Here is a 21,656-nt window from a genome sequence, read left to right as displayed (position 1 = left end):
ACAGTGAACAGAACACACTAATTATCCTTTATCCTGATAAATATTTCATTATTCCGATTTTTATCTTTTTCACTTCGCCTCCGTAATCATCGGGTTAATGCAAAATTTTGATTTTTCGACGCTTTTTAGATACATCTGATAATCTGCCATTTTTAGCAATTTTTATTATTTCTGTGCAACCAAAAACTTGTTTTGAAATGATCCCATTCGGTCGCTATCTTCCTCCGAGGCATGTAGGGCAGTGCAAATAATGAAGGGCGAAATTCTACCTACAAGGTCAGAGGTCAGTGGATCCTGGTAGGGGCAGATGGGCGTTTGGTGTCAGGTAGAGGGTGTGCTGATGAGGGTGGACTCTCAGCTCGGCAGCACTGCATGGGTTAATGTGAATCAGCCTTTGTGAAGGGTTTGCTAACCTCCCCCTCCTCCCTGCCTCTCCTCCTCCCCCTTCCCTCCCTCTTTCTAGCTGTGTTGCAGGAGCTGGATTCCCCCTTTGCAGCCTGAGAAACCTTCTCCTAGCACTGGGAAGGGATCAGGGATCAGGCCCAGGAGATCCACAACCATGGATGGTGCAGGTAAGGTGGCACCAAGATGTGCCAATCAGGGCTGGGAGGACAAGAAGGACAAGGCTGGCAGTGCATGTCTGTGTATGTGTACTATGTGGAGGTGTATGGCAGTGCAGCAGATCTGATAGATTGTCCATGAATGTGACACCATGGAGGGGAAGGTATCTGTTTTCCATGCCACCAGTGGGGAGACGCCTCCACGTGTGGCACCAGTTGTTTCTGTGTCTTGATGGGACTGGGCAGGTGAGGGGCACATAGGCCACGTCCTGGGGATAAAGTTATGGCCGCAGGCTGGAGATAGGGGCTGTGCATGGGATAAGAGGACTGGAGGATAATTCACGGGGCCGTTAAGGGAAGGCAGCCCTGATTGGGAAGTTTAGGGCGAGGGGCTCCGCGCCGTAATCATTTCCATGACATCAACCATAGTGGTCAGTAACGTCCCCCTTGGAAGTTCACCCTTTTTAGGATGTGGGTATGCTCCCGGCAGGAGGCAGAAATGAATGAAGCGGTTGGATTGTTTCCCTAGGATACACAGCGGAGGTGTCCCCTCTTTTTTTTTTCTTTTTCATAGTATTTTTGGGATCAGCGGCGTTAAATCGTATTTATACAACCAGGCGTCATATCACATTGCAGCGGTCGGATCTGCCATCACATTTCCACCGATGTTGGTTCATTATCTGTTTCATCCGCCCAGAAATCAAAGTATTCCTGTATCAATGTAATTCCATCACTTCTATCATAACTGAACATATAAATTAAATTCCTAGAAATATGATATTCTACACACGTGACATTCTGGTGAAAACCACCTTTAACCACCACATTTAGGTGCCCATAGGGTTGTCACCTGTGAACCGCACCCTAATTTCCTCGGTTATTAAGAGTTCTATTCATTAACATTATATTTTGGGGGGATAATTTGTGAGACACCGTGTGACAACCCCTATTGTGTTGTCACCCAGCACTTGCCACTCACATTAGTTTGGAAATGTCTCAAAAGGTAGGACTTTTCTCAGCACTTTGTTTGAATTGTCTCTTCAAGGGGTTTTATAAACACTAACATTTATGGCATAACCACAAAACACCATCTCTACACATAGTTGAGGGGTAGCAGAGGTAGGGCCTCCAAATAAAAGACTTTATGGCTGCACCCCTTGTAAAGGGTTAATCCGGCACCGATCGCTTCCGGTATGTGAAAGGGGACGATGGGGTCACAATTCCCGATGCAGAAGAGAGCAGAGATGGAATAGCCCTTTAAGTTGGCATTGGATCTGGGATCATTTTTATTTTACAGAAATCTAATATATGTGGTGACAGCCCGGTTATCCTCGTATGTCAATAGACATGGGACATGTTGGTACTTTACCTATCCAAAGGACAGAGGACTGGCAGCCACTGTCGCAGTAGATGGTCGTTGATCTAAGGATTGTTTGATCAAGCTGGATATCATGATCTGTGCTGGACAGTGTGTGTCAAATGTGTGAAACTGCCTTAAGTCTAGAAGGATAGAGAAGATGTAGTATAGAATCGGCGTATGAGACTTCTCTGGGACCCCTAGAAAGAGAGAACCCAATCATGGAGGGTCCCATACCCATGGCTGTCCCCATGAATATCACAATCACCATGGCTATCCCCATCCACATGGTTGTTGTCATCCCTAAGGCTATCACTATCCTCATGGCTTGTCTAATCACCATGTCTAGTCCCATCCTAATGGCTGTTGCTATTTCCATGGCTATCCCAATGGATATCACAATCACCATGGCTATCCCCATTCACATGGCTGTTCTCATCCCTAAGGCTATCACTATCCTCATGGCTTGTCTAATCACCATGTCTAGTCCCATCCTAATGGCTGTCACTATTTTTATGGCCATCCCAATGGATATCACAATCTCCATGGCTATCCCCATCCCCATGGCTGTTCCCATCTCTAAGGTTATCACTATCCTCATGGCTTGTCTAATCCCCATGTCTAGTCCCTTTATAATAGGTCACTATTTCCATGGCTGTCCCCATGGCTATCCCAATGGATATCACTATCTCCATGGCTATTCCCATCCCTATGGCTATCACTATCCTCATGGCTTGTCTAATCCCCATTTCTAGTCCCATCCTAGTGGCTGTCGCTATTTCCATGGCTATCCCCATCCTCATGATTATCTCTATCTGATTGCTATCCACCTAGCCATCCTCCTCCCCATGGCTATCGCTATCCCCATCCCAATGGCTATCCCCATGGCTATCCCCATCCTCATGACTATCCCTATCTGATTGCTATCCACCTTGCTATCCTCCTCCCCATGGCTATCACTATCCTGATCCCACTGGCTATGCCCATGAATATGTCTATCCTCATGGTTTGTCCCATCCCCAAGGCTATCTCTATCCCCATGGCTATCCTTATCCCTATGGCTAGTCCCATCCCCATGGTTAGACCCATCAACATGCGTGTCCCTATCTGATAGCTATCTCTATCTCCATGACTATCTACCTGGCTATCCCCAGACCCACCAATGTAGCAATCCACATCCCCATGGCTTACCCCAACCCAATAATGGTGAGAACATGTGTAGGATTCCCCTTTACAGAAGAACGTCATTGCAAACATAGCAGTGAGTTTAGGGATTTACTTGGGTGGCAAAACCTCCGCACCATTATGGCCCAGTTTCATCCTCTTGGGTGACTGATTCGGCGCTAGCTTTCTAGATAGTTAATAGTAGAAAGTCGCAATTTCCAGGTCACTAAAAAAGTAAAATTGTCTCCAGGACTTTCTAAATGGCCCATAAACTCTCTAGGATTTGTCCACCCCCATGTAATCTATGCAATTCATTACCACATAAAGCAGGGATTAGAAGGCGATGGACTTGCAAATGTTCTTCTAACCTATGTGAAAAGACCGGTAATATAAGAAAACCTTGCCCCGAGGGCTAGTCTTTGAGAATGTATTTTGGTGACAGTAAGGTTGGCCTCTACGTGTACAGTGCTTACTCCTGTACTTCTGGTTTTCAAAATTCCTAGGCATTACCTATGTAAATTTGACTCATTTTTTTTCCTTTTTCTTCGAAATAACACAATGTACCAGCTATAGCACGAGACTTTTTCAGAAACATAATACAGTTATAGTCAATTTTCAGTGAAAAATTAATAGAATTATTGCTTGTCTTTTCCGTGTCTCTTGAAGATTGGTGGAGTTACCATACGCATGCGACCTACTTTTCATCTCTTATTAGAATAAGATTTTTATCGAAAATCAAAAACATATGTATGATAACCCTACAATTATCAGACTGCCGATAAGGGGTCTTGCTTCTATCCTGGGTGGACATTGAGAACCTATGAGGACCCTTGCGTATCGGGTTTAGGAGATCAGCTTCACATTAGTGGGGAAACATTCCTTAGGTCTCCTTCACTGACAGCTTTTTTTTTCAGCATTTTTAAAAGCCTGTTAAAAAAACAAACCATAGAATTTTACGCTATCTTATACCATCTTTACAAGTGTTTTTAACCGTCATTTTTTCTGGGGTTGAGTGGTAACATGTTTTTTTTTTCTTTTGACATATAGCAAAGGCTATAGGCAAAGCGTGATTAAAAAAAACATCAATGCCACATTTTTTAACCAAAAAAACACGCAATAATAACACAACACAAAATGTTTTTTTATGTATCGAAACATAGCGACTTTAGCCCCCTACAAAAAAAACAAACACAAACATGGGTTCACTTCGCCACAAAAACATAATGTGAAACCTTTATTTTCTACCTGTTCTCTTTATGCCCTCATCACTTTCATGCATTGGAACTTTTCTTCAGATTTTTTAAGACGGTTTCTAATGTTTTTTAACAGAGATGTTGTCATTTAGGAGCTAGTCTTACAAATCTAGGTCTCGCTGACCCATTAGATATGATGCTCCCATGTTGGCTTCAGGCATGGTCATGGATCCATGTTGGTTGTCCATAATTGAGATTACTGTTCATTAAACTGGTACTTGCCTACTTTTTGGTAAGATCTTCCAGAAGAGGCATTGTACATGGTGTGTGAAATGGACTACTGGGATTTTTTTCACTTACCTTTTCTGGGCCTTGCGCTCGCTTAAACCTCTTTCATTCTCCCTCCACAAAAGAAACCTTCTGGAGACTCTTCTGTTAGGGAGAATAATGTTGTGTGCCTTGCCTGTGTGTTTTACTATCTCTTCTGGGCATGCATGAGGTCTCCTTTATTATTCCAGGAGTCTCTCGGGCATTCCAGGAAAGTTGGCAAGTGTAATCAGACATGTCCTTTAGATCCAGTTGGGTCAAGTCTCAAGATGTTGAAGCTAAGTCATAGTGCTATGACTTCAGTACAAGGTTACCATGTCTTAACGAGAACCTGTCAGCAGTGTTGACCACGTAGAACTTTTGTCAGTGCTAAATATGTGAGCTGGAAACCAGTTTTAATGTGGGTATTGGTAGGAGCATGACTGAAAATTAAAAAGTTTTATTCTGTCGAATGTTGTGGTGCCAACAGTGAAGTGTCCAGGATTGTTCCACTCAGTAGTCTATTTCCCTCAGACCAGAGCCCTGTGAGCCTCCTCCTACCTGTCGGCATCTTCTGATTAGTAGAATGGTGCGATGTCAGAGCAATTCACTAATTTATGTCTAGAATCGAAGAACTTTACAGCTTGAAGTTCTTGCTTGGATGTGTTTTTGCAGGCTTCTTAGTACCTGTTCTCCATTTTGAGTGATAACATTTATGTTGACGTTGAGAGTCATCAAATCAAAAGTTATCAAACTGTTCAATAGATGTTGTCTATGTCTGGTTTCCATTTTCAAACTGTAAGTTAGGATAAAGTTCCCTTATTTTGGACTCCCTTTTATTAACTATAGTCGAAAATGGTTGCAAATTTGCTTTGGAGGATTCCACATGCTTATGAATGACATGGAATGACATGGATTGTCTATAGATTTCAGTGCATACTGTATAATTTATTTCCCCTGTGGTGGAACTGTAGGGAAACTCTCTCCTAGATTTGGTGCAAATCAATTCGCAGAAACTGGTCCACCGCCTGTCAGTAATCTGTGGTCACTATCAGTAAGTAAACAATAAATTTTTCACTGGTTGTCAACCTAAGCTACTGACAATGTCAGAATGGCATACAAACATAATCTTCCAATTCTAAACAGATCAGGTGAAGTGGATAGCAGTTGTTATTTTTTTGACAATGGCACCTGTCAAGAGATGGGATATATTTGCAAGTGAACAAGTAAGTTCTTGTAGATGTGTTGGAATATAGAAAAATGGGCAAGCGTAAGGATCTGAGCCACTTTAACAAAGTCCAAATTGTGATGGCTAGTCAACTAGTTCAAGACAGACCTTGTGGGTTGTAAACATCAAAAGTGGTCCAAAGAAGAAATACCACTGACTGGATCATGGGCACCAAATAGAGATCGATTCACTTGCAAGAGGTACCTGGCAGCTTGACAGGAGGCCCTGCAAAACCTCTTACCTTCCGGCGTGCCCAACGCAACATTTAATTAGCCAGGGCTGTCTCGACGTCATCTATGCAACCTGACAAGGACACCAGAAGGCAAAAGATTTGCGGGCTTCCTGTCCCGCGAATTGATCCCCTCACCTCTAGCTCCAAGACTCATTGAGTGTAGGGAGTGAAAGCTAGCCAATGTTTCCCTGCACCCATAAAAGGGCTACAGTGGCGTTTAGAAAATTAATACTGTACACCCTAAGAAGCATGGTGGAATCCTAGATTATACATTTGAATGGTGCTGCAGGGCTCGTGCTCAACCAAAGCTCCATTCAGCTATTCCTGGTTGTGGTCTTGTCGCTTGTAGGTAGGACACAGGACCACCATTCTAGCAATCAATTCTAATGGTCAGGCCCAAAGAATAGGTGATAATTTGTATAAGCCCATAACACAATATGTCAAAGTTTATTTCACACTTCTTCACTTTCCAGATTTCCTTTTGAATTTGGCAAATTTTGCCATAATAAAAAAAGAAATATATCCATGATTCAAACAACTGTCACTGTAAATTCCCTCTACCTCTTTCCAAAGGGGACCCGACCCCATTTCATTTTTCAGCCTGACATTACGTACTTGTCGATTGGAGCCAACACCTTTTTGTGTGAATTCCATCGAAACTTCTTTGTTCCGCGCCTCCGGTGTATTGTTCTTCAGTGTACGACGCCGACGAATGTATTTGCTCTGTTTAAATAAAGGATGATAATTTGTGTCTCGGAGAAAAGCTACAGTGCGCGGCGACGTCGACAGCCGCGTTCGCTACAGACCTTATGAGAATCGAGCAGTGTTTAGAAACGCACTCTATGAAATCTAATGCTTTTGCATCCCAGAGGCAATTACGGCATTTAAATCCTTTTACTGCAAAGCATTAGTGGTCCGGCGGTGACGTGACTAACAATTTTTCCAGCTTTGTAAGCCGTTTGCACAGGCTATTATGAAGAAGAATAGAGAAGAAGGCCGGGGTTTCTTCTGGGAGAGTGAGGTATCGGTGCATTGTCTGTGTTGGATATCTCCGGCACCAGATGGAAGCACAAGGTGAGTTATTTAGGGAGACGAGACTTTGCCGGTCTGAACGGCGCGGATTCTGCAGCAGTCATTAGCTGCCTGGGGCAGATGTGCATTATACATGGAATGTGCTGGAGACTGGTTAGCGCAGCTGTAGGTTACGTCTGGTATTTTTCTTTTTTTTTCCGCATGTGCTAATTTTGGGTTTACCCATACGGAATGTGACCCCATTCACAAGGTAATTAGAGGTAAAAAGAATTTCTCCTCTCTCGAATTTTAGTAAATACTTGTTTTCGGAACAAAGCAATTACAAGGAACTTTGTTTTTAGAATTTTGCATCATCGTTCCTTTTTGTTGTAGCCGGGAAATGTTTAAAAAAAAATCTATTTCCCTCCTTAATAGGGTGTGCGCAGATTGTATAACCATTGCTATGTCAGACTGCAGAGACACACCCTACCGACAAGTCCCCTTGACAATTTTTTCATAATTTTACTGTAAGATCAATAGATCAATGACCCAGTACAGAGTTCTTAAAAAAAAAAAATGCCACAGAATTGTTAATTTATGGAGAAAACAAGAATTTACTTGCATTCAAAGTTGTACAGAAAAATATGTTGCTTTCACAGTGGTGTAACTAGAGTCTGATGGGCCCCGGGGCTAGATTCGGACAAAGGCCCGCCCCAGTACTGAAAAAATATATATATATATATGTGCCCTTCATTCTGATATGTCCCTTGTCCTGGCCCCATTCTGGTATATGTCCCCCGTTCAGGGGTGCACATAGAGGTCATGGGCCTCATAGTAGAAGTAAAATGCACCCCCTATAGTCCTCCATATAGTATAATGCACAGCCCATACTCATCTATATAGCATACTGCACAGCCCATACTCATGCATATAGTAAAATGCACCCCATAGTCATCCATATAGTATAATAAACAACCCATAGTCATCCATGTAGTATAATACACAACCCATAGTCATCCATGTAGTCTAATGCACCCCGTAGTCCTCCATATAGTATAATGCACAGCCCATAGTCATCCATATAAAATGCTGCACAACCCATAGTCATCCATGTAGTATAATACACAGCCTATATCCTTCATATACTATTCTGCACAGTTCATTGTCCACTATAAAGTATAATAAACAGTTCATAGTCCTCCATATAGTGTAATGAACAGCCAGTAGTCATCCATATATTATTCTGCACAACCCATCGTCATCCATGTAGTATAATGCACAGCCCATAGTCCTCCATGTAGTATAATGCACAGACCATAGTTATCCATGTAGTATAATGCACAGCCCACAGTCATCCATGTAATATAATGCACCCGTAGTCCTCCATATAGTATACTGCACAACCCATAGTCATCCATGTAGCGTAATACACAGCCCATATCCTTCATATAATATTCTGCACAGTTCATTGTCCACTATAAAGTATAATAAACAGTCCATGGTCATCCATGTAGTATAATGTACAGCCCATAGTGATCCATGTAGTATAATGCACAACCCATAGTGATCTATGTAGTATAAAGCACAGCCTATAGTAATCCATTTAGTATAATGCACAGCCCACAGTCATCCATTTAGTATAATGCACAGCACATAGTCATCCATGTTGTATAACGCACAGCCCATAGTCATCCATGTTGTATAATGCACAGCCCATAGTCATCCATGTAGTATAATGCACAGCCCATAGTCATCCATGTTGTATAATGCACAGCCCATAGTCATCCATGTAGTATAATGCACAGCCCATAGTCATCCATGTATTATAATGCACATCCCATAGTCATCCATGTTGTATAATGTACAGCCCATAGTCATGCATGTAGTATAATGCAGTCCATGGTCAGACATAAAGTATAATGCACAGCGCAGTCACCCATCACGTATAATGCACAGCCCATAGTCATCCATAAAAAATAATGTACAGCCCACAGTCATCAATGTTGTATAATGCACAGCCCATAGTCATCCATGTAGTATAATGCACAGCCCATAGCTATCTATGTTGTATAATGCACAGCCCATAGTCATCCATGTTGTATAATGCACAGCCCATAGTCATTCATATTGTATATTGCACAGCCCATAGTTATCCATGTGGTATAATGCACAGCCCATAGTCATTCATGTTGTATAATGCACAGCCCATAGTCATTCATGTTGTATAATGCACAGCCCATAGTCATTCATGTTGTATAATGCACAGCCCATAGTCATCCATAAAGTATAATGTAGACCCATAGTCATCCATAAAGCATATTGCACAGCCCATAATCATCCATAAAGTACGCTATAATGCACCCCCAAGTTCTCATTAGATATGTTTGGCCTTTTGAGTTTGACTTTTTTTATGAGGTCCCTCTCTATTTGAAAAAATATGGTAATTTATGTCGCTAACACCCAATAAATGGTCTTGAACGGTCGACCTTTATACAGCGCAGAATTCGATGTTTGAAGTTTAACTACTCCAATATCATTTACACAATTTATTACCACTATTTGCAATAACCACTGTCACTTGTGTGTGTCGTACGACAAGGCCAGGATCTCTTATTGAGGAAGCTGCATTAATTGGCCAGCATTCCAGGTTTCTAAGGTTCGTTCACACAGGGCGTTTTTGTTAGTTTTTTTCCTCATGGTGTTGGCTGGAAAAACTCTATGTCGTCATGCTACTTTGTGTCTTTAGTTGGGGTTTCTAGGTCTTCATTGAATGGTTGAAAAACACTGAAGGAATTGACATACTGCAGGGTTAATAAAAAAGAAAAAACGCACCACAGCTCAAAAAACTTCAAGGAGAAAAACACATTGTGTGAATGAGATTTTAGAAATGTTTTTTGATGCTACTGTATTACGCTGCTTTTTTAATGCACAAAAAAATAGAACAAAAATGCGACATGTATACATAACCTGAGAGTATGGACCTGCAGTACCCAGACGCGACCACTGTAGATAAGATGGAGCTGCTGTGTTCTGGCAGCATCCTAGAACTTCCAACCGCCGCCGGTAACAGCTGATCGGCAGGGGTGCCTGGTGTCTTATGTCATATTATGCAGAGATATTGGTCTTCACAGTGAAATTACCAGTGTAACGGTGCTGCTCTCATCCAGAAACAGCGCCACTTTTTGCCTCAGTTGTGAGATTTTTGGTGATGTTTGGATGTGATTTCTGATGTGTTTTTAACTAAACAAGCTGTGCTTTGCTCATCCTACCCAGGTCCGGGACCAGCGCTGGGTTTCTGCCTGTACCCCCAGTGTCTATTATTGTCTGCAGCACTTATGTATAAGGCTGTAGAGTCAGAGTCGGTGTCCATTTTGGTGGAGTCGGGATAAAATGGACCAACTCCTAAAATATATAATAAATTGGGTACAGTAGTACAATGCAGTGTGTGCTTTAAATGTTTTCACAAGAATTTGAGAAAGTTCTGAAATGTCCTATAAATGTCTGATCTGTTTCAGATCTAAGGATCTCATCTTTTAGTTGAGATGAACCTGTGCTGCACTTTATGTACATGCTCAGTAGTGAGGCAGGTCTGTGGAGTCGGAGTCATGGAGATGAACCTGTGCTGCACTATATGTCCATGCTCAATAGTGAGGCAGGGCTGTGGAGTTGAAGTTGGAGTCAGAGATTTGGCTTACCGACTCCAGAGCCGTGCGCTATATTGACAGCACAGCAGCTAATAATGGATCGCCCCCACGTCAGGGCAATGAGGTACTCGGTACCGGGTCCTTCGGTTCGGGGGATGTCACGGTGGCCTGACCCGGTCCGTGGCACTTAGAGGGGCGTCCAATGAAAGGGAGAGTTTGTATAAAGTTCGTGACGCCACCTGTGGTATTCGGCCAGGGTGACCGACGCTGCTTAGGGGTCCGCTGGGGTGATGTGATGGCAGCTAGATGGTATACGTTCCCACAGGTGAAGTGTATCCCCAGGGCTTCCCAGAAGTGTAGATGGTGATGGTGGATGATGTAAGGCGCAGAGAATAACGAGGACACAAGGTTGTAGTCTCTTTACCTTTTACTGGAGGCTTCAGCATCCACAGTCCAGGGTACAGACCACAGGGTAGGCAGAGTCCGGCCGGTCCGAAGGCAAATCCAGAGTCCCCTTATCCTGGTGGAAATCAGTAGCCTTCCTACTAGCGCCTGTGTGTTGTAGTACCTCCCTGCTGAGCTTCCCGGTAAAGGTACCTTCACACTAAACGATATCGCTAGCGATCCGTGACGTTGCAGCGTCCTGGCTAGCGATATCGTTGAGTGTGACAGGCAGCAGCGATCAGGATCCTGCTGTGATATCGCTGGTCGTTTAGGAAAGTTCAGAACTTTATTTGGTCGTCAGATCGCCGTGTATCGTTGTGTTTGACAGCAAAAGCAACGATGCCAGCGATGTTTTACAATGGTAACCAGGGTAAATATCGGGTTACTAAGCGCAGGGCCGCGCTTAGTAACCCGATGTTTACCCTGGTTACCATCGTAAAAGTAAAAAAAACAAACACTACATACTCACCCTCTGATGTCCGTCACGTCCCTCGCCGTCCGCTTCCTGCACTGACTGAGCGCCGGCCGTAAAGTGAAAGCACAGCACAGCGGTGACGTCACCGCTCTGCTGTTAGGGCCGGCACTCAGTCAGTGCAGGAAGCGGACGCCGGGGGACGCGAAGGTGAGTATGTACTGTTTGTTATTTTACATTTTACACTGGTAACCAGGGTAAACATCGGGTTACTAAGCGCGGCCCTGCGCTTAGCAACCCAATGTTTACCCTGGTTACCCGGGGACCTCGGCATCGTTGGTCGCTGGAGAGCGGTCTGTGTGACAGCTCTCCAGCGACCAAACAGCGACGCTGCAGCGATCGGCATCGTTGTCTGTATCGCTGCAGCGTCGCTTAGTGTGAAGGTACCTTACGGTCCTCACAACTCTTGTGGATGTTCTAGATGTTATTTCTTCCTCTCTGTCCCCCAGATGGTGTGGATAGGACAAACCCGTATGACTGATGGCCTGACACAGAGATATATATTTTTTAACCGGTTTGGTTGTAGTTCGGGTTCAGTCATCTCTACTAGCTTGTTAACGATGGTAGGCCTCAAGTTTGATGCTCTGAAATTTCAACCTCTGTTGAGTGAATCTCGTAAAATTCCTGTTCAACCAGTAAAATATTGGTCCGAAATAAATTAAAATATAATGGATCAGTTGTGTATTTGGGGTGCAAAGATTTTATTATCTTTCTTACACGTATAATACCTTTACCACATTCACACGTTCCGTATTTGGTCAGTTTTTTACCTCAGTATTTGTAAACTAAAACCAGGAGTGGGTGAAAAATGGAGAAGTGTGGTGACGTGTTTCTATTATACTTTTCCTCTGATTGTTCCTCTCCTGGTTTTGGCTTACAAATACTGAGGTAAAATACTGACCAAATACTGAACGTGTGACCGTGGTGATTGTTTCTTTACCCCCTTAGATGCTTTTTATTAGTTGATCTTTTACTGTTACGATGGTTATATTTGTGTGTAAATGGTTCAGTGTTGGGGGGGATGGAGGTCATCACCAGTCTGCGGCTCACAGTGGGATACAACAAATTCGACTAGTGTTCAGTGATGACAGCCTTCCTTCCAGACACCGTCCCCGGAGAAAAGTCATATAATCTTTCCAGGTATCCTGAGAGACCAGTAGATGCTGGTAAACATCACGTCTACAAATGAGAGTATCCTGAGCGGCTTGCCGAACGGAGATCCTGTTGAGATGTATGAAGACATCATGGTCTTACAGCCTGGACAGTATAAAACCACACAGGATTTATTATTCTTTTTATCTTTTAAAACCTTTTTTTTCCTGGTGTTCACTTTTATTTATTTTTTTATATTTATTTTTTTTATTTCGAATAGCAGAAGCCATTTTATCGAGTGAACAAATAATATCTACATCATCTATTTTCTTACGTGAAAATCTGGTCACTGTTTGAAGAGACCCTTCAGGTCTTCAAAAAATTGTAGAGATGAATTGACACAATGCGTCCACCCTTTTCCCCCCTCTCAAAAATAAAACAAAAATTGCTAGTTTTTTTCCCAATTTGAGGCGCATATGGGTGGCGAAGACACTTCTAGTGAGAAAGAACAGAAAGCAGATGCAGTGAGAGGAGATGTCATTACCTCAGCGTCCCCCGGGTTTGAGCTCAGAAAGTGGTGGTGATTGTGGTAATTACGACAGGGGAATATCGCTTATTATTCGGCTTTGGGAAATGGCCGTCATACTGGTGCAGTGACCGGTGACCAGCAGGGGAGGTGTTAAATGCAGTATGGATGCCATTGATTAGTACTGAGGTACGAGCTGACTTTTTTTTTTAGACTTTGCCTTCTATGTGCTACAGATGAAGAAAGCTGTGTGGGCTGAGATCTACCTTAATCTTCGTGGTTTCTGTAAAAAAATTGAACGAGTATTAAATCTACCGAGATAAAACCAGGAGCTGCAGAGACTCCTATTCTACCTTTTTTAGTTTGGAGGGGGGGGAGTCAAGGGACGTTTTTTTCGGCCACATGTCTTGCACAATTTTATGATCTTGGGAATATCTGAAATAAAGATCTAAAGATTTTTTTTTTTTTTAAATGTGACGTAAATGGGTTGTTCACTTTTGAAATCAATTTTTATTAGAAGAGTATCCTAAAAATAAGATGATTACATGCTGTTCCCCAGTTCTGGGTTTTAGTACAGCACTGTCACAGGACAAATGAGGCATTACATGGTGGTGTCCTCCAGAAAGAAAAAGGACTTTATTTTTCCATTTGCTCTTGTGGCTAATAGATAAAGGACTGCCTTATATTATCCCCAAATGTCCTATTAGGGTATTTCAGTATTAATGTCCCTGACCATAATATGGTAAGTTTCAATATACTATTCATTAAAACATTTCAAAAGGGAAATTCAAAAACCTGGAACTTTAAGTAGGTTGGTTTCAACAAATTAAGGGAAGAGCTTAATCGTGTAGACCTACAGCTATCCAACAGTAGCTCATTCGACAGGTATCTTCTCCAGCTCACCCATACAGAGGACCTCTCCGCTTGGCCAAGCACTTCTGTGCTCTCTATGGGAGAGTCGCTGTCAGACTCCTTTGGCAGTGGTTTATCTTGTCGCCGAACAGAAAGATCAGCCATTGGAATTCCAGCCTGATGATCCTTCTCTCTCCCAATATCATCTGTCTAGAGAGAGTTGGGAAGCCCCCCTATGCATTAGAGTCCTATGCATTTAGTCTAATGATTAGACTAAAGTTGGGATTGGTCAACAGTATTTTGTGTATGGGGGTCTTAAGTTTTCTTTAAAGAGCTGCTCCTACATCGTGCTGCTCTCAGATTAGGTAGCAAAAACCTGTTGACAGATTCCCTTTAAACCTTGATGGTGAGATAGCATTAATAATGTCCAGCACATACAGCTGCATGATTTATTTTAAGGGCCCCCATACACATTGAATAGGTGTCGGATCGAACTATCAGCAGACAACTTTCATTCCCGACTACCCGATCCTGAGATGCTGGCAGACTCCTTTGGCAACTGCTTATCTTAAAGGGGTTGTCCACTACTGGGACAACCCCTTCTTGATCAAAATGTTTGGCCCCAATAACATAATAAAGCCTATACACCCCTCTTGTGCCGGCTCCATTACCCGTGTATGTAATCCATGGTGAGGCTACTGTTTGCATATATTGGAAAACTATTGGACAGCGTAGGGGATCGTGGTTATACAAGTGGACACCATTGATAATGTATCTTGCAATCTCTGCGAGGGAACAGAACATGATGTCTCCTAATGTGTGATGTGGCTGATGCCCAAATCGCATTGAGATACACAATGGAAAAGTACACACTATAACGTTAAAATAGATTATGAAGTACCTGATGCAAAAGTTCTAACCCTTCACTTAGCGGAGAATCCCGTTGATGGAGTTTCAGTAAACTGCTCATTTTCATTTCAGTCAATAATTGCTACAGGGAGATATAGTATACAGGACACGTTGGCTCTTCAGGGTTAGAGCCGCTGTTAATTGAGGGTGGGTTTAAAGTAGGCAAACTCCTTTATAATGTTGTTGCTGAGATGAGGCACCTACGTATTTGATTAACCCCTTCCCGACCTTTGACGCAGCGTATGCGTCATGAAAACCTGTGCCAATCCGACCTGTGACGCAGCATATGCGTCATGGTCGGATCGCGCTCCTGCAGGCCGGGTGAAAGGGTTAACTGTAATTTCACCCGACCTGCAGGGACAGGGGGAGTGGTACTTGAGCCCGGGGGGCGGCTTCGCCCCCCCCCCCCCCCCGTGGCTACGATCGCTCTGATTGGCTGTTGAAAGTGATGTTTCACTTTCAATCAGAGCGATAGTAATATTTCACCAATGAAAATTGGTGAAATATTACAATCCAGCCATGGCCGATGCTGCAATAGCATCAGCCATGGCTGGAGATCGCGATCTGCCTCACGCCACCACCACCGATCTCCTCCCCTCCATCCTCCGTCCTGTCATTGCTGTCCCCCGCTCCCCTCCGTCCTCCTGTCCGCTCCCCCCGCAGTCCGATCTCCCCCCGCTGTCCGATTCCCCCCCCCCCCCCCATACTTACCAACCTCCGGTGTCCCTCCTGGTGTCCGTCCGTCTACTCTATGGGCGCCGCCATCTTCCAAAATGGCGGGCGCATGCACAGTGCGCCCGCCGAATCTGCCGGCCGGCAGATTCGTTACAGGTACATTTTGATCGCTGTGATAGGTTCTATCACAGCGATCAAAATAAAAAAATAATAAATAAACCCCCCCCTTTAGCACCTCCATAGGTAGGGACAATAATAAAATAAATAAATATATATATTTTTTTTCCCCACTAGGGTTAGGGCTAGGGTTAGGGTTAGGGCTAGGGTTAGCATTAGGGCTAGAATTAGGGTTAGAACTAGGGTTAGGGTTAAAATTAGGCTATGTGCACACGGTGCGGATTTGGCTGCGGATCCGCAGCGGATTGGCCGCTGTGGATTCGTAGCAGTTTTCCATCAGGTTTACAGTACCATGTAAACCTATGGAAAACCAAATCCGCTGTGCCCATGGTGCGGAAAATACCGTGCGGAAACGCTGTGCTGTATTTTTCGCAGCATGTCAATTCTTTGTGCGAATTCCGCAGCGTTTTACACCTGTGCCTCAATAGTAATCCGCAGGTGAAATCTGCACAAAAAACACTGGAAATCCATGGTAAATCTGCAGGTAAAACGCAGTGACTTTTACCTGCGAATTTTTCAAAAATGGTGTGGAAAAATCTCACACGAATCCGCAACGTGGGCACTTAGCCTTAGGGTTAGGGTTGGAACTAGAGTTAGGGTTGGAATTAGGGCTAGGGTTGAAAATAGGGTTAAGATTAGGCTGTGGTTAGGGTTATGGTTAGGGGTGTGTTGGGGTTAGGGTTGGGATTAGGGTTAGGGTTGGGATTAGGGTTAGGGGTGTGTTGGGGTTAGGGTTGTGGTTAGGGGTGTGTTGGGGTTAGGGTTGTGATTAGGGTTATGGCTAGAGTTGGGATTAGGGTTAGGGGTGTGTTGAGGTTAGTGTTGGAGTTAGAATTGAGGGGTTTCCACTGTTTAGGCACATCAGGGGTCTCCAAACGCAACATGGCGCCACCATTGATTCCAGCCAATCTTGTATTCAAAAAGTCAAATGGTGCTCCCTCCCTTCCGAGCCCCGACGTGCGCCCAAACAGTGGTTTACCCCCACATATGGGGTACCAGCATACTCAGGACAAACTGGGCAACAATTATTGGGGTCCAATTTCTCCTGTTACCTTTGTGAAAATAAAAAATTGCTTGCTAAAACATAATTTTTGAGGAAAGAAAAATGATTTTTTATTTTTACGGCTCTACGTTATAAACTTCTGTGAAGCACTTGGGGGTTCAAAGTGCTCACCACATATCTAGATAAGTTCCTTGCGGGGTCTAGTTTCCAAAATGGAGTCACTTGTGTACTGTTTAGGCACATCAGGGGCTCTGCAAACGCAACGTGACGCCCTTCAGACCATTCCATCAAGTCTGCATTTCAAAAGTCACTACTTCCCTTCCGAACCCCGACGTGTGCCCAAACAGTGGTTTACCCCCACATATGGGGTATCAGTGTACTCAGGACAAACTGGGCAACAACTATTGGGGTCCAATTTCTTTTGTTACCCTTGTGAAAATAAAAAATTGCTTGCTAAAACATCATTTTTGAGGAAAGAAAAATGATTTTTTATTTTCACGGCTCTGCGTTGTAAACTTCTGTGAAGCACTTGGGGGTTCAAAGTGCTCACCACATCTAGATAAGTTCCTTGGGGGGTCTAGTTTAGAAAATGGGGTCACTTGTGGGGGTTTTTTACTGTTTAGGCAAATCAGGGGCTCTGCAAACGCAACGTGATGCCCGCAGACCATTCCATCAAAGTCTGCATTTCAAAAGTCGCTACTTCCCTTCCAAGCCCCGACGTGTGCCCAAACAGTGGTTCCCCCCCACATATGGGGTATCAGCGTACTCAGGACAAACTGGACAACAACTTTTGGCATCCAATTTCTCCTGTTACTCTTGTGAAAATAAAAAAATTGCGGGCTAAAAAATAATTTTTGCGGAAAGAAAAATGATTTTTTTTATTTTCACAGCTCTGCGTTATAAACTTCTGTGAAGCACTTGGGGGTTTATAGTGGTCACCGCACATCTAGATTAGTTCCATGGGAGGTCTAGTTTCCAAAATGGGGTCACATGTGGGGGAGCTCCAATGTTTAGGCACACAGGGGCTCTCGATATGGTGTCCGCTAATGATTGGAGCTAATTTTTCATTCAAAAAGTCAAATGGCGCTCCTTCCCTTCTGAGCCCTGCTACGTGCCCAAACAGTGGTGTACCCCCACATGTGAGGTATCGGCGTACTCAGGAGAAATTGCCCAATACATTTTAGGATCCATTTTATCCTGTTGCCCATGTGGAAATGAACAAATTGAGGCTAAAATAATTTTTTTGTGAAAAAAAAGTACTTTTTCATTTTACGGATCAATTTGTGAAGCACCTTGGGGTTCAAAGTGCTCACTATGCATCTAGATAAGCTCCTTGGGGGTCTAGTTTCCAAAATGGGGTCACTTGTGGGGGAGCTCCAATGTTTAGGCACACAGGGGCTCTCCAAACGCGACATGGTGTCCGCTAAAGATTGGAGCCAATTTTTCATTCCGAGTTCTGTCGTGCACCCAGACAGTGGTTCTCTCCAACATATGAGGTATCGGTGTACTCAGGACAAATTGTACAATAACTTTTGGCATCCAGTTTCTCTTTTTACCCTTGGGAAAATAAAAAAATTGTTGCTAAAACATCATTTTTGTGACTAAAAAGTTAAATGTTCATTTTTTCCTTCCATGTTGCTTCTGCTGCTGTGAAGCACCTGAAGGGTTAATAAACTTCTTGAATGTGGTTTTGAGTACCTTGAGGGGTGCAGTTTTTAGAATGGTGTCACTTTTGGGTATTTTCAGCCATACAGACCCCTCAAACTGACTTCAAATGTGAGGTGGTCCCTAAAAAAAATGGTTTTGTAAATTTCGTTGTAAAAATGAGAAATCGCTGGTCAAATTTTAACCCTTATAACTTCCTAGCAAAAAAAAATGTTGTTTCCAAAATTGTGCTGATGTAAAGTAGACATGTGGGTAATGTTATTTATTAACTATTTTGTGTCACATAACTCTCTCGTTTAACAGAATAAAAATTCAAAATTTGAAAATTACAAAATTTTCAAAATTTTAGCCAAATTTCCATTTTTTTCACAAATAAATGCAAAAATTATCGACCTAAATTTATCACTAACATGAAGCCCAATATGTTACGAAAAAAAAATCTCAGAACCGTTAGAATCCGTTGAAGCGTTCCTGAGTTATTACCTCATAAAGGGACACTGGTGTTGTGAATTCCGTTCTCGAACTCCCTCCTGGTGGCTGTGAGTGGAACTGCTGGTTCTTGAGATTTCTTCCTCAGCTGCCCTCGTTTATTCCCAGGCTGGCTTCTCTATTTAACTCCACTCAGATCGTTACTCCATGCCAGCTGTCAATGTCTCAGTACTGGTTCAGATCTCTCTTGGATCTTTCTGAGGACCTGTCTACTCCAGCAGAAGCTAAGTTCCTGCTATTCATTTGTTGCTCATTGTGTACTGAATATATTTCTTAGTACTTGCTAAGTTCTAGTCCAGCTTGCTATCATGTTATTGCTTTGCTAGCTGGAAGCTCTGGGGTGCAGAGTGGCACCTCCACACCGTGAGTCGGTGCTGGGGTCTTTTTGCACACTCTGCGTGGCTTTTTGTAGCTTTTTGTGCTGACCGCATAGATCCCTTATCTATCCTCTGTCTATTTAGTGAAGACTGGCCTCCTTTGCTGAAACCTGTTTCATTCTTGTGTTTGTGCCTTTCCTCTTAACTCACAGTCAATATTTGTGGGGGGCTGCCTTTTCCTTTGGGGAGTTTCTCTGAGGCAAGGTAAGGCTTTATTTCCTATCTTCAGGGGTAGTTAGCTCTTAGGCTGTGAAGAGGCGTCTAGGGAGAGTTAGGTACGCTCCACGGCTATTTCTAGTGTGTGTGATAGGATTAGGGTTTGCGGTCAGCAGAGATCCCACTTCCCAGAGCTTGTCCTGTCTTTAGGTTTAACCATCAGGTCATTCCAGGTGCTCCTAACCACCAGGTCCATAACACACTGGTGAGAATTGCAAAAAACGGCCAGGTCATTAAGGTCAAAATAGGCTCGGTCATGAAGGGGTTAAAGAGGATCCCACAGCTCTCCTGTCATGTCTGAATTAGGACAGTCTTACTTCTGTTCACCATAAATTAACAATGGAGCATTTTTTCTTATAATGCTTCATTGTACTGTACAACAGGGGATTACCCTTCCCTTTAAAAGAGTTGTGTCCTGACACAGTCCAACACTGTCATCACCTATTGGTTAGTGTTATCCAGTGGAGGGATCTAAGGGATAATTTTCTCCTTAGAGCCCAGTCAGAGGCCTCTCAACCAACCAAATCAGATCTCGTGCTATGCACTGAGGAGGGGCAACACCCCGAAACACGTATTTGCATATTAAGATTGCGGTTTGATGTTTAACCTAAGTCATGTGGCAAGGCTCTTTAAAAGGTCGATAAAGACTTATAGGATCCTACTTCTCATAGATGTCGCTAGAGATCAAGTCCTCTGCTTCTCTGAAGAGACAATTTGCCTGTGAAAGGACAAATCCCATAACTGGTAACAGCACTAACTGCTCAGTGTTACCTTGCGTAAGAACATACACTTAACTGGTAACACCCAGTTATCAATTTATTCTATGAGAAATAAGAGTTCTGAGAAATATTTCACCCAGAATTGATGAAGAATACGAAAATTCTCAAAATAAACATGTCAGGAGAACAAACCAGTCCATTGTAAGGCCACACTGACACATCAGTTCTTTTGGTCAGTGTTTCATCGGCATACATAAGCCAAGATTAGGAGTGGAACCTGGAGGAAGTAAAACAGTAAAAGAAACATTCATGAGGGTCCTGTATTTTGGATCCACTCCTGGTTTGGCTTCCAAATACTGATGAAATGCTAGGTAGGTGAACAAGGCTAGAGTTGTGATTGACCACACTGAGGCCTAATTCAGATGTCCATGAGACATGGTCCTCAATTTCCGGACTGACCATGGGTCTCAAAACCCAAACTTGACATCCCCATAGACAAATGAGGTTGTTGAGTTTGGGCACCCGAAATCATTCCTGAAGTGGTGGTCCACACTTGGCGAATATCTGAATTTGGTCTCAGTGTCCATGCTGCTATGAGCTCCTGTGTAATTACTAGCTCATCTGGAGTAGTAGTATTGGGGGCTATGCTAGCTTCTATAGCTTATATAGATTCTTATTTAGTACTGGTGTGGGCAGATAGCTCTTCTGCTGCGTAGATGGCCTTTAAAACCATAAATGCAAAGTGGTCTATTCCTGTCATAATCGTTTCCGATGGCTGATTGGCAACTGGTGCTCATCTTAGACACATATCTTCTTGACTTTCCAGAGTCTGAAATTTCCATCTGTCATTCCAAATATTACTGACGATATCTTCTCTATAGGTTTAGATCTGTTTTTTCCTCATTTCCGAGGCATACGGTAAGTTCACGCACAGTTCGCACATGTAATGGGGCTTGGTTAATTGACAGGGAACACAGATTTCACTGTATCCATCTTCCCAGTGTAGGAATCGTTCGGCAGCGGTAAAGCTGTCTAGAAATTGCAGGCACCCAACCGTGTGTCTTCTTTGTGATAAGACATGTGGAGAGAAAAAAAACCTCATCTTGTGGACGCCTGCTGTGTGATAACAAAAATAATCAGCTTTTGGCATTGTTACTCGAGCATCTTCCATTCGATGGCAGCCCGGAACTAATTGCTGAAGGATCACTGTGGCGTTTGATGGATTTGAATCAGTAAATGCCTTAAATTTTGCTTGAAAATGTAAGACGATGGGGGATGGGTACTGTAATAATGTACTTGGTAATGGCTGTGGAACTTAGAGAGTTAATCTTCAACCCCCTCCCTA

General features: G+C 43.3%; 1 protein-coding gene across 2 annotated transcripts in view; it reads left to right on the top strand.

The window, feature by feature from the left end:
* The first annotated feature begins 434 nt into the window (after positions 1-434).
* NDST1 (N-deacetylase and N-sulfotransferase 1) overlaps positions 435-21,656 on the top strand; it is a 74,882-nt gene continuing 53,660 nt past the window's right edge. The window contains exon 1 of one of the 2 annotated variants that reach the window (XM_077266337.1): positions 435-572. Coding sequence is in view for 1 of the 2 variants with exons in the window: in XM_077266338.1 (XP_077122453.1) it covers positions 564-572 (9 nt within the window). In the remaining variant the exon portion in view is untranslated. The remainder of the gene's footprint in view (positions 573-21,656) is intronic. The other variant, XM_077266338.1, reaches the window with a different exon arrangement.

The sequence above is a fragment of the Ranitomeya variabilis genome, chromosome 5 (assembly GCF_051348905.1).
Source record: "Ranitomeya variabilis isolate aRanVar5 chromosome 5, aRanVar5.hap1, whole genome shotgun sequence".
NCBI classification, from domain to species: Eukaryota; Metazoa; Chordata; class Amphibia; order Anura; family Dendrobatidae; genus Ranitomeya; species Ranitomeya variabilis.
Note: the sequence above shows the minus strand (reverse complement) of the source record. Positions and strands in the feature narration are given on the sequence as shown.